This window comes from Pseudonaja textilis, chromosome Z (assembly GCF_049901715.1).
Source record: "Pseudonaja textilis isolate UNSWEBS1 chromosome Z, rPseTex1.2, whole genome shotgun sequence".
Taxonomy (NCBI): Eukaryota; Metazoa; Chordata; class Lepidosauria; order Squamata; family Elapidae; genus Pseudonaja; species Pseudonaja textilis.
Window position 1 is genome coordinate 81,928,794 of NC_142008.1, and position 14,358 is coordinate 81,943,151.

The window sequence follows — 14,358 nt, forward strand, 5'->3', positions numbered from 1 at the left end:
ACAATGAATTGGTTTTCTCACACTTTGGGAATACAGGTAGTCCTCGATTTATGAAAACTGAGCCCAAAATGTCCATTGCTAAGCAAGAGAGTTAAGTGAGTTGTGCCCCGTTTTAAAACTTTTTCCAGTTGTTAAATGAATCATTGCGGCTGTTAAGTGAATCATGCAGTTATTAAACAAATCTGGCTTCCTCCAGTAACATTACTTGTCGGAAGCCAGTTGGGAAGATTACAAATGGTGATTGCATAATAGCACAACTGTTATAAATACGTGCTAGTTGCCAAGCACCCAAATTTTGAGCATATGACCATGGGGATGCTGAAATGGCCACAAGTGTGAAAAACTGTTATACTTTTTTCAGTGCTGTTGTAATTTTGAGTGGTCACTAAATATATAGATGTAAGTTGAGGACTACTTGTAGATTGGGGATATATAATTACATCATGTGGGGTAATGATGGAGACCTGAAATTGGACATTGTTGCAATATTACCACCTTATGTACTATTTTTGGCCATGGTCATGCTGTTTAACTCTTAACCATGCAACAATTTCCTCACTCAAGTTGTCAGTGCCTGTCCTAGCATTATGCAGTGAGACATTCATCTCAGTTAACAGATGTTAGGTAAGAAGTAATTGTGAAAGCATTTTAATTTCTTTGCTGTCTTAAGCATGGTGGAGAGCATCACCAGTTTAATGTGTATGGACACATAGTATTTTTCTTTGCTCTAGGCAGCAAAATGTACATTCCAAAAGAAAAACAAAAAACCTACAAACATACATCAAGAGGTAATCAATAGTGCCATGCTACAGACGTCCATGACTTTATGACCAGAAGTCATAGTCTTCTGGCAATGAGTTCAAGTCTAAGTAGGATGCAGGACACGTAAATTATTCTGTTACTGCTACTATTTCAGTGTAAACAGTACTGTGATGGAATACTAAACACTAGGCCTCTAATGAAAGTGGATGATTTTGATGTATGTTAATAAAATTACATGCCTGGTTCTCACTGTAAACCATCAATTATATTTTCATATTACAACATGTCCCAAAATACTGACAAAGTCATGCACATTTTGATGTTACCTTTTTAAATTATTTAATATGAAAGACAAAAAGCAGTTTTTGTAACTGCTTATGCTGTACATTTTATTTTGTATACACAAATAAAAATAATTCTTCAAAATGTATTTAAATCAATTCAGAAATAAAGCAAACTATGGAAGGATAATATAATTATACATATTTTTCTTTTAAATTGATAGCCCTATTTGAGATTACCTATGTGAGCAAAATAATCTTCAAGATTAAGTAGCTGCACCACAGGTATGGAGATTTTTGTGTTGACGATGGCCCTTTTTTGTATTTTTCTATAAAGTAAGATCTGCAAGAAAGACTTGCAAGGAAAGATTTCTCAAACTGGCTGATGTATGACATCAAATGCAGTTTTGCATATGCAAATACAGTCTTGTTGCTATTTCTGATTGCTGATTAGTAACCCCAAAGAAAAATAGAAAGAGAGCACAAGACATAATCACATCCAGATTGTTAAATAAACACAAAATTAATTTGTTTAATACATTGCTTACTATAACTTCATGCATGAAATCTTGTTTTGCTGGTTCTTAATTTTAAGCCTTTTTGAATACATCGTTATTTTCTTTCTCCAAAACTATTTCATACTAAAAACATTAAATATTTATTTGGCAAAATACAATTTAAAAAGTTTTGTATGTTAAGAATAACTCCCAAATGTTGGAGTAAGTTTGCTATGGATTCAGCTCACAGAATAATATTTGATGCATTAAGTCCACTGAAACAAGGAACAATTTGCTGTCATAATTTACACAATGACAATAAAAGCAGGGGTGGAACAATATATAATGGGCAACAATTTATTGAGGCTACATACATGAAAAAAATGCATTATGCTTCTGTAACACTACTTTTTCATACAAAGCTAAACCTGTTTTTTTTTTTACTCTGAGTGCTCTCCAGATGTGAATATTTCAATTCCATGAATTTCCTACCTAATATAACTATTGCAGAGGTTTTTAGGAGTTGAAACACACATTCTGGAAGCTACCTTGGTTTCAGAGTACTGAACTTTTTCTTGTCCTCTGCTAATAAAATTAATGTTTAATTTTACATGTCTAAACTGTTTGCAATCAGATTCATTATAGCTGGAACATGCTTATATCCAAATACTTTACAGAATCACCACATTAAATAGTGCCAAAGGAGATAATCACTTACATTTCTAGTAAGTTTAAGCCTATTGATTTTCATCTCAAGCACTGTAAGTTCCATGTTAAGTGACAGCAACAATATAAAACCTAGGGGACTTACATAAAAACAATAAACTCCTCGGCCAGAGAATGCAATAAAACAGTTCAACAACTGGATGTATTAAATCTGAATCACTCGTAATTATATAACAGTGTTGCTGCTTGTGGGTCCAACCACAAAAAATGGTTTAGCAAGGCTTACTTTTTTTAACTAAAGCTTACTTTTCTATCAATTATCCTGTTAAGTGTTTTCTCCTAACCAAGTTCAGCAGTTCAATAATAATACACTAAATGTTAAGAGTCTGTAGGAAAGAAATAACTGAATAAGCGGTATGTGTCTATATGTTCCTATTATTATTATGAAAGATTGAAAGATTATTATGAAAGATTGATCCCCACTTTCTTTGTTTAGGACTGGATGGGGTTTCAAACAAGTGCCCAGTAATGGATAATGTGACTGTCAGTTAAATTCAAATTTCAAAGTTCTTTTAAATATAATATATTTCCATTAAAAGTATTAATTATTTTTTCAACTAGGATCAAATAAGTCTTCTTTATACACAGTTCTTTACAACAATATGTAAAGGACCTAAGAAAATCAAATATTTAGGAAATAAATACAGATATCTGCAATTTTTCACATAATGTTGCTTTGGATGTTCTACTTCTGGTGTAAGTATAAACCAACATTACCACTTTAGTTTTTATTATCTATAACTTATCCTATTTTATACAAAAATTGTATTTTATACAACGAAAACAGGATCAATATGCAATGGATAGGATAGATGGGTTCAGTATTATGATGCAGTGGCGAAAAACAGCAGGAAAATAAAATCATTTGGAACGTGGTGCAGTTTCTCCAGTCTTGATTGCCACTTCACATAATGCTCAGCTCCTGTTTTCAGTGCAGATTTTTAGTTGTCTTTCAGATCTTTTGCAGATAGTAATAAAATTTATTTTTTCCACAAAAAGCAGCAATATTTTCCAGCAAGCTTCAAATTTCCTTATAATATTACAAGTTATTTTTCTGTAGGACTTCTCAGAAGAGCTCACCATCTTCCACTGTTCAATTCTGGATTAAGGCTTTGTATATAGTACCATTTATAAAAAGGAGATGGTGCCATGCTCAATTCATATGACCTACTAAGTTGTAAACAATAGACCTATCTCAGTTATTTTCATGAGCAAAATAATATCTAACTGGTGGTCCTGGCAAGTCTTCTTCACCATCTATTTCAGGAGCAAATGACACTGTGAGGTCCACATATTTCTTATTCACCACTGGCTTCACAAGTTTTTGCATCCTATGAGATATGATTGAAAAGTTTAAAAGTAACAAATACATCACAAACAAGTTCCTTGAAGGATGGGAAGACTAATTCAAGACATAATTTCTACAATATATAATATTTATTTATAATTATATTAAGGACATAAAGAATCAGAATCAATCTGAAATGTGTTAATAAGAATATGTTGTGATTGTACAATAGTTAGGGGGCATTCTAATCTTTTCTGACTTCTCTGAGGTAGGGATCTAACTTCCCAGATTAATTTTGCTTTTTGATAAGAAAAGGTAGTTACAAATAATCATCAACTTGTGACCATTAGTTAGTGACAGTTCAAAGTTACAATGGCACTGAAGAAAGTGACATGACCATTTCTCACATTTACGAATGTTGCAGAATCCCAACAGTCGTATGATCAAAAATTGGCCGCTTAGCAACTAGCATGTATTTATAACAGTCACACTGTCCTGGGGTCACAAGCAAAGTTAATGAGAAAGATTCACTTAACAACTATGTTACTAACTAAAACTGCAGTGATTCTGCTTGCCATGTGTTCCTCCTGTTGATAAAGTGATATGATTTAGGATGTATGAGATAAGGAAAAAAAGATAGCTTCAAGCTCTACCTTTAATGTCCTGTGCCCTCACTTTTTTCCGAGGCCCTTGTATGTACTAGTTCTTTTTTCATATTTTCTCTTTGTCCTAAACTCTTAGCATTTATACAGATTATTAAACAACATTCAAATAAACATCCACAAAAACATTTTTTTAAAATCCAAAAACAAAACCACAAACTATAAAATAGAAAGTAAAGACAGAATTAAAAGATTAAAATCTAAGTACCTTGAATAAACAGGAAAGTGTTTTCTATCTAGGATCTAATCCATGATTTTTTATTTATTTATATTTCATTTTTCTAGAACACCCATATCTATGATTACTTCTTTCCTAATTTAAAGAAAAAAAATCTAAATGGATTATTCCCAGTGAGCAAGGATTACAGAAATCAAAAAGATGTCCAGTAGTCCTCTACTTACAACAGTTCATTTAGGGACTGGTCAAAGTTATAATGGCTCTCAAAAAATTGACTTATGACCATTTTGCATATGACAGTAACTGGGTGTCTATGCAATATGTCATATTATTTTTCAGTTACAAAATAAGATGCTGACAGAAAACAATCATGTGGTGGAACAATAATTTTATATCGCCCAATAATATTAAACCCATGTTTTCTGCTTAACAATGTGCATTCCACTAAACAGTCTTATCATAAAAAGCTAAAAATGCAGTATTTGTTTTTACCATGGAAGGAGATATCCTCAAAAAGGATATTTAAAGGTGATATGCATCTGAAACTGAGAGTTCTAGAATAATTGTCCTGACAGCAATTTGGGAAAAGGTAGAAGTTGCAGATGATACCACTCTAATGGCAAAAAGTGAAGAGGAACTAAAGAGCCTCTTGATGTGGGTGAAGAAGGAGAGTGAAAAAGTTGGCTAAAAACTCAACATTAAGAAAACTAAGATCATGGCATCCAGCCCTTTCAATTCCTGCAAATAGATGATGAAAAAATTGAGGTAGTGGCAGATTTTATTTTCCTGGGCTCCAAGATCACCGCAGATGGGGACTTCAGCCAAGAAATTAAAAGACACTTGCTCCTAGGAAGGAAAGCTGTGGCAAATCGACAGCATACTAAAAAGCAGAGACAACACCCTGCCAACAAAAGTGTGTCTAGTCAAGGCCATGGTTTTCCCAGTTGCAATGTATGGCTGTGAAAGTTGGACCATAAGAAAGGCTGAATGCCAAAGAATTGAGGCCTTTGAACTATGGTGCTGGAGAAGACTCCTGCAAGTCCCTTGGATTTCAAGGTGATCAAACCAGTCAGTCCTAGAGGAGATCAACCCTGACTGCTCTTGGAAGGCCAGATCCTGAAGATGAAACTCAAATACTTTGATCACTTGATGAGAAGGAAGGACTCACTGGAAAAGAGCCTAATGCTGGGAAAGATTGAGGGCAATAGAAGAGGATGACAGAGAATGAGATGGCTGAAAGGGGTCACTGAAGCAGAAGGCGTGAGCTTAAATCAGTGGTTCTCAACCTGTGGGTTGTGACCGCTTTGGGAGTCAAACGACCCTTTCACAGGGGTCACCTAAGACCATTGGAAAACACATATTTTCGATGGTCTTAGGAATCGAGACACTGCTCCACTATCCGTCTCCAGGCGGGTCCGCCCACATGCAGATACGCCCAAATATGAGTACCCAGTGTGATGACATCGTTGCAGCAACCCCATCACATACACCCCGTACAAATACAGGTATATATGACAGGGTTGGCGTCATAATGTACTTATGCGGACCAGTCACACATGTGTAGAGAGCAGCTACTCTGTTAAAAGCAGCTACTGTGTTGAAAGCAGCAGTATTGGAGGTAAAGAGACACTTCATGGATTATAATTACTGGATAAATGTAAAATCATGTACTGTAAAATCATCAACTACTGTAAAAAATAATAACTGTACCATGGGAACTTAATCTGGATGCTGATCTGTCTTTTTATATTCAGCTATGGTTGATGTGAATACTTCCCCCTTGTGATAGTAACAGGTATGTAAAAAAATAACACAGAGAATGGTAAATCATAGGAAACTTTAATGAACTGTATTGACTGACCTATGCCATGTATCATCATTTTAACGAAAATAATTTTATGGTTGGGGGTCACTACAACATGAGGAACTGTATTAAAGGGTCATGGCATTAGGAAGGTTGAGAACCACTGGCTTAAATGGACTCCAGAAGATGATAGAGGACAAAAAAGCCTGGAGGAACATTGTCCATGGGGTTGTGATGGGTTGGGCATGACTTCGCAACTAACAACAACAAAGAACAACTGAAGACAACTCAGCAAAAGCGGAGCTGACATTCATAGATCATTATTGGATTCTCTATGTATAAGGAAGAAATATGAGATCACCCATATATGCTTCGGGTGGCTGTTTCAACAGGGAGACTGCAGGACACCTTGGTATCAAAAATTGATTTACAATTGACAGGCCAAAATAATTATTTAGAAAGCAATGTTTCACTGAACCTACAAAAGAAACTAGCTGAGATTTTAAAATTTAAAAGGAAAATACAAATGACAAGCTAAGAGAATGACCTGGATAATTTGTTTCCTACTGAATTTACAAAAGATATTTGTTAAAACCATGTAGAACTCTATATAATAGGACAAAGAAGAAATAAAGAAGAATTCAATATTTGAATAAAGTAAAGAAGTAAAAGGAAGGAACATAAAGTTTGTGCATTACTTCTGGCTAACATTTTTGTACTTTCCCCTAACACCAGGTTTCAAAAGATTATATTTTATGGATTGTTTATTTATAAGAGATGGGATACGAAATAAGGAGGAAAACTATTGCAGATTTAGAAAAGGTAAAGTGTTATTAAATTTGTTTATATATGTTGTGAATAAAGTTGCAAATCATGTATATTTATTTATTTATTTTTTCTTTGATTTTCTTGCATTTTAATACTTGTTTTAATTTCTAAATTTGTATTATATTTAATTATTATAATCCAAATTGTTAATAAAAATACATACAATAGTAAAAGATCAATTAACACTGATTTTTTTTTCATTTTGATCCAGAAAAAAAAAATCCACTTGAAAGATTTCAGAAGATGAATGTTCTTCCAGTTCAATAGAACAGTGTACTAATGGAAACCATGCCCCGGAGACTTACAGATAGTCCTCAACTTACAACAGTTCATTTAGTGACCATTTGAAGTTACAATAGCTTTGAAAAAAGTGATTTATGCCTGTTTTTCACACTTACAACTTTTGCACCATCCTCATGAATCAAAATTCAGACACCGTGGCAACTGATTCATATTTATGATGGTTGCAGTGGCCTTGGGTCATATGATCCTCTTTTGTGATCTTCTGACAAGCAAAGTCAATGGGAAAGCCAGATTCACTTAACAGTTATGTTACTAACTTAACAGCTGGCGTGATTCAACTTAATAACTGTGGCAAGAAAGGTAGTAAAATGGGGCAAAACTCACTTAACAATTGACTCAGCAACAGAAATTTTGAATTCAATTGTTGTAAGTCAAGGACTACCTGTAAAGAATCAGCCAAGTGAACCTAAAGCAGACAGTACAGAACAGTTGAATGGGTATTCAAGGGAGGTATCGTGTACAATAAAATTAAAACCAAATTTCTCCTCACCCAGCTACTAATCAAGTGTTACTGATTTAATCTAAATGAGAAGCCCTGCATTTCCATGTCACTTCAGCATCTCTAGAAACTTATTATATGGTGATTAAGTTAATAGATAGACTTTATGTAAATTAGGGTTGGAAATCAGCTATTTTTACAGATAATCAAATAACATTCCCACCAAAATGAAAACATAAACCATGTACCAGTAATGAATTATCACAACAATTCTTGAAAAAATAATCATAGAAACTGAAATTTTTTTCTTCTTTTTTCTTCTCACAATGAACATAACAGTTAAACTACAGAACTTCTTCCGATGGTTTTTTTCTTTTAAGATAGCATTTTTCCCACCCATTCAAACAAAGGTAATGAAAACCAGACTATATAAAATCTTATAAGGTTCTAATGTTTGATGCTAAGCAATGTTGGAACTAGAAGAAGGCCAACTTCTCTTAGCATTTAAGAGGAGTAACCCAAACAACAAAAGTTACTATTATTCCCTAGACAATACACAGAATATCAATCTATTTCAAAAAGAAATCTGCCAACATAACCAGAGTAAAACAGATTTTTTTGATAGAAACTGAAAGTCCCCATTAATTTTTGACTTATGCCCAGTTAAAACTTACGTCAGCTTTAATCGTTTAACGTGGCCAGGCATTACAGGTACATACAACATTTTGACTCCCTGGACAACCATGATTGGTTCAATTCCGTATTTTTCCTGTAACACATACATTTAAAAAACTTTAACTGTATGAGATAGAAAATGGAGCAGAAACAAAGGAAAAAAAACAATTCAGTGTGATCATTTTTGTTTATTTTATATAATTTTTGTTTCTTTAGTAAACATATCATAAGAAAAACTTCAGCTGATGATAACTAATGACTTAAAAGGCAGCAAAGTTTTTAATGAAATATATCAGAACATTAATAGGTCTCTCAATTATTCTAATATATATTTTATTAAAATGTCTTACTTTGACAGTATTTATGAAGTCCAACAATGTGAAATCATCTTTCCCATGAATAGTCCATCTGTCCCAGATTGTGAAAGATATTCCATTTCTGTTACAAAAAAAGAATGAAAAGCATTTTTGTAAATCCCTAAAATAAGAATAAGAAATTGCCAAACTGATGTTACAGTTCAGCTTTCAAGTTGCATAGCAAAGGAAAAAAATAGTTCCATTTGTTGAATGTTAAGTTGCTGAGCTAATGTCATATTGAATTAACCTCCCAGTGTCATTGGCTAAAGTAAGTAGATAGATGGGTAGATAGGTAAGGTAGGTAAATAAGTAGGTAGATGGAAAGATATTGAGAGACAGAGAAAGTATTGCATTTATTAGAACAGTTACAGTAACAGAATATTACAACTCCCTCACTTTAACTTTACATGAATAGGGAGGAGCCTGTTTCAGGAATTTTTACAAATTAATTTCTTGGAATTGACTTAAACCACGTTTCTCTGATAGTTGGTTTTATAATAGATCTTCCCATTATCTATAAACGACATCTCCTACGCCTCCTACTTTGGGATTATTACCCATTTCTTTTAATCCAAATTTTCATTGTGCCCTGCAGTGTAATACTAAAAACACTTAGAGCTTTGTTCCATATGTAATACAGAATGTTTGGAATGTTTAGACTTCCATGCTGTCGTAACACAACTTGGTGCAAATGTTCCATTGGGACATTTTACAAAATGCTGTTCCCCCCAAAATTAGAACACAATATTGTTATATACTCTTTGTATTTCCTGTCTGGTAGGAGGTGATATTCTAAAATATTAATTTTGCTCAGTTACATAATACTTAATGTATATAGAGATTTCATTAGAAAATTGCATATTCAAAATATATCCTGTTTGATATCTTAATTTACCTTATTTCTGTTTTTCTAACTGCAGCTGTTTCTGTAAAGACAATTATTGGAATGGCCAAGTTGAAAAAACAGTTCTTATATGCTTGAAATGGACAGGCACCCACTACTTTGATCAATTCCAAAGCCACCTAGAGAAGAAAAAGAAAGGAATATAAAAACAGGGAAAACTGACATATTTTATCTAAAATACAACTAAAATAACATTGGATGTGTGCAACATACATAATGACCTACAAACTTGTGTATTTTTGTATTTGAATAAAAATGCAGTCTTCCTCACCAAGCCAGATACAGCTGCTGTAGAAGTTGCAATAGCAGGGATGATTTTTCCAGCGATACGTTTTGTTTTCAATCTATCTGCGGGTTCAATGTTATACATTTTTGCACGCAAATTGGAAGCTGCTGTAATAAAATCTACGTGACCATTACTGTCGTCATCTTTTTCAAAGTTAAGTTCCTTCATCTGTAAATCACCTAATCAGAAACAAAATTTCTTTATTAATTCATAATTATTATTTTTTATTTTAATTTTCCTTAAGGAAAATTTTGTTTATACTAATAGTATCTGAAAAGCCATAAAATGGGAAATTATTAGAAATATTAATCAGCTGCAGAAAACTTCTTCTGGAATAAGGAGACAATTTGAAGGTATCTTTCAGCAAAAAGGAATAGATTGGAATCAACCATATTTTAAAAACAGTATACTTATAGAAAGAAGAACAAAATAAAACAAAATTGGACCATACCACATCAAGAAGCAACATATCTATTTTTCTATACAGATCCACATTTTCATTAATGTAGAATAGTTAAAAACTTATTAAAAAGTTGATATTAGGATAATTTTCTTAGGAAAAGCAAAATTACACATCTAACAAAACATAATATAGTCATAGAAGTTTAACTTGCTTAGCTGTCCTTTTGAAAAATTAGGTTTATAATTTGAAAGAGTCCTTTATATTGTTTTGATTTTCTTATAGAGTGTATCATTCAGATTTCACGGTTGCGACAACTGTATGTAGTACTATGTACTGGTAAATGTTTAAGAACTAGTTTCGTCAGTTCCATTATTGCCATCACACCAAGCCATTAGCCAGAATACAGAAAAGTCTGTGCTTCATTTTTGAGGCAGCCATATTTGTACAAAGACATATAATAAAGCATTCTATATAGCAACAAGATTAATTGATCACCAATAAAACAAATATATATGGAGTGCCTTAAAAACCTTCATAGAGTTTAACCTGACTACTAATTAATGCTGATTTTATGGAAATCAGAAATCTTTTACTTGTCACAGTACTAATACTTAACTTTCAAGTACTAAAGCTTTGCTAGATTTCTTAATGAGAGCTTGCCCTTCAGTAAATTATTTAAATAAGCTAAATTGTGTACCATATCTAAAGTCAAATCCCCTCTGACCTGACATTCAAACATCATATAAAATCTCTTTTGTGAAAATCTTTTGCTCTCTTCCTTTTCATTGTGGTTCTTTTTTTCCTCTATATATTTATCAATTGTTTGATTATATCTTGATGTAAATTTAATATAATTGTTTTTAATGTATATATACTATTGAGTGGATCAATCTGATTAAAAGCCAGTTTTCTATATTTCTAATAATTGATACTAACTTTTTGTAGCTTTGTTGGCCAAGATTGCACTCTCCAATTGAAGAAGAGCATTTCTTTCATCTTCACTGCTTACAGGAATAGGATCTGGTTTCCGTACTGCTTCATCTGTTTGTACAACCTATAAACATTAACAATAAATAGTACCACAAATATTTTATTTAAATTAATTGAGAAAAAGATTGCTCCTTATTATAAAATATAAAAATAAAGCATTAGGGAAAAATACAATTTTTCATTGCAGTATAATTTAAAGTAGCACATTTTGGGATTGAGACCAACCACACTTAGACTGAGAAGATAAATATAAAAAGCAGCAGATTGGTACATTATGCCTAAAAACCACATACCAAAATGATGATACAAGCTTTAGGGAAGACTTGGTTATACAGTAATTCTCGACTTACTACTTTAATGGAGCATGCAAATGGAGTGAGAGATCTACTTGCTGAAAGAGGACTGACACCTCCTCTTCATGTGGAGAACCAATGTTTACCGAGCCTCTTGGATAACAAAATACTGCTTGCCAAAGAGGTGGAGTCTTTCCTTCAGGCAATAATTTTGCTCTCAGCGAAGCTAAATAAAGAAGCCCTTCCATGAGGGATCTTTTTCATCAAGTCTTGCTGAGAGTAAAATGCATACAAGCTTCCTTTTTCTGTCAGATAGTCAGTTCCTCTTTCTACATATGAGTTCTTAGTCCAGCACAAGGCTGTCTGTGCTGGAGAAAGAAAGAAACAGAGCTTTCATTCTCTGGCACAGACAACTGACTCCCTTCCCCACTGTACATTAGCCCAGGAATCGCAACCCCAGGTCTGTGGACCAGCACTGGGCCACAGCATGCCAGAAACCAGGCCACACAAATAAGCGAAGCCCCATCTGTGAAATGCAAGGAGCTATGCAAACCCATGCCCCCACCAGTCCATGGAAAGACCTCTCTCCACAGAACCAAACCTTGGTGCCAAAAGGTTGGAAGCCACTGCATTAGCTTGTATAGCATTTAGAAACACTGTTTTTGCTAATTTTCTGGTTTGAAAGCCATTTCATGAAATCTTTTAAAAAGGTTAGACAGCTGCCTAACAACTTTGACATCAACACACAGTGGAAAGCCAAATGGAATGCTGAACACCCATTTACAGGCAGTTATGTAGGTGACCCTACACAAGAGGTACCAGGTTTTGACTTTCCTCACCAGCATTGGTCAACTCTGAACAAGATCTGAATCCAACATGCTATCTGCCAGGACTCATTGTTTAAGTGGGGTCTTGTAACCCTCAGTGTGACTGTGGTGCTCCTTGACAAAATTTCCATTACATTGTGTCCGAATGTCCATCAAGAGCTTACACCGGCCCAATGTCTGATTTTTTTCAACATAGACCACCCTATCCTTGAATGGCTGGGTGGTCTGGACATTAACATTTGAACCACTATAAATCCATGTTTTTGCTGTACGATAAATAAAAAATAATTTCTAAAAGGTGAGAAAGTTTTTTTCATCCAGAATTTTTGAAAATAAGAGGGCTGCTTGGCGGAGGGACACTGGCTAGAAAAGTCCATGACAAAATCAAAAAAGGGATTTTAGCCTGGTGCACTTTTTATTTATTTTATTTATTAAACAAATTTACATATCTGCCCAAATGACATATGTGACTCCAGACAGCGCAGTCTAAAATGCATCTTGGCTTTGGCTACAGACATTTTAAACTAGTATCTTTGCTTAATAATAGGGCTGTATCAGAGCAAAATCAAACTGGCTGGCAACCCTTCAGCTTTCAATAAGGCTGGCTGAAAATGTCTGTCCTAAAATGGGTTGCATGGGACCCTTTTTCAGTCAGCCCTCAAAAACCAGAGGGACTCCTGCAGCAGTGAATTGCTAGCTTCTCTGCTGGTATCCCTATTGACTTTCTGAGGAAGCCAGCAGGGAAGGTTGCAAATAGTGATCAAATGATCACAGAGGGCTTGGCAACTTGTTGTAAACGTAAACAGGTTGTCAAAAGCCCAGACTGCAAGCATGTAACCAAGGGGGGCATTACTTTGAATCACAGTCATAAGTCCCTTTATTAAGCTGAACAATTACAAAATTGAGAAGTGCCTGCTTTATGATTTTTATAAATGTGCAAAGTATGTAGGTATGTACTCACTCTTTCTCTCTCTCTCTCTCTCTCTCTCTCACACACACACACACATCTGTATCTAACTTAAATGGCTGCCTAACTTAAGAACTATGGATGGCTCACAACAGCAAGATTTGTCAGCAAGTTATGGCCCTCACAGTATCACTGCAGTCATGTGACCGTGATTTAGATTCTGGCTACTGACTCACGCTTACAAAGGTTGCAACATCCATGGATATATGATTACCATTTACAACTTTCTCTACAGGCTTCCTACAAGTAAAGTCAATAGGGAAGATAATAGGGAACATTCCAAGTCATTCTGGTTAGCACCTTTAGCCTTTTTGCATTCACATGCCACCACTCTGCCCATACCCCAGACTTCCTGTGGTCATGCCACACCATTCATTCTCTGGCTTTTCTATATGCCCACTGTGATGTCCTGGCCTGCACTCCCAGCATGCCACTCACCCCACCATCTTAGACTTGCACTCTATTGTCTACACATTCAGCCTTCTTACACTCTTATCATGTTGTCCAAGCCCCTGGTCTTTCTACACTCAGATGCAAACTGTACCCAGCCTCCCAAATTTTCCCCCAACTTATGCATGTCCTGCACTGGCCCTCCCAAGGTCTTCCCCACCCCCACTCCACTCCACTCACACCTCTGGGTTTCTTACCTGAGAATCTTAATAATTTACACCTCTTGTCCCAATCCCAGCCACTATTATTACTCTTGGGGTTATAACAGTGGTTGGGACTGACTGGAATGTTGTTGCTGTGGTTACATGATGTCACACTTTATGATTGAATCACTTAGCAATGACAATCACAATCTCAATCTCAATTGCCATCAAAAGGACTATTTGTAATAGAAGAAGTCAGAGACTTGTCCCTTGCCTTTTAACACCTGTTGTTCCTG

General features: G+C 34.7%; 1 protein-coding gene across 2 annotated transcripts in view; it reads right to left on the bottom strand.

The window, feature by feature from the left end:
- Positions 1 to 1,079: 1,079 nt before the first annotated feature.
- The window catches only part of UBA6 (ubiquitin like modifier activating enzyme 6), an 85,384-nt gene continuing 72,105 nt past the window's right edge, over positions 1,080 to 14,358 (bottom strand). For both annotated transcript variants that reach the window (XM_026719590.2, XM_087916462.1), the window contains 6 exons: positions 11,329 to 11,446; positions 9,975 to 10,168; positions 9,695 to 9,822; positions 8,794 to 8,881; positions 8,443 to 8,537; positions 1,080 to 3,597 (listed from right to left, as the gene is read on the bottom strand). In XM_026719590.2, coding sequence (XP_026575375.1) covers positions 3,462 to 3,597; positions 8,443 to 8,537; positions 8,794 to 8,881; positions 9,695 to 9,822; positions 9,975 to 10,168; positions 11,329 to 11,446 — 759 coding nt within the window. In that variant the 3' untranslated portion in view covers positions 1,080 to 3,461. The remainder of the gene's footprint in view (positions 3,598 to 8,442; positions 8,538 to 8,793; positions 8,882 to 9,694; positions 9,823 to 9,974; positions 10,169 to 11,328; positions 11,447 to 14,358) is intronic.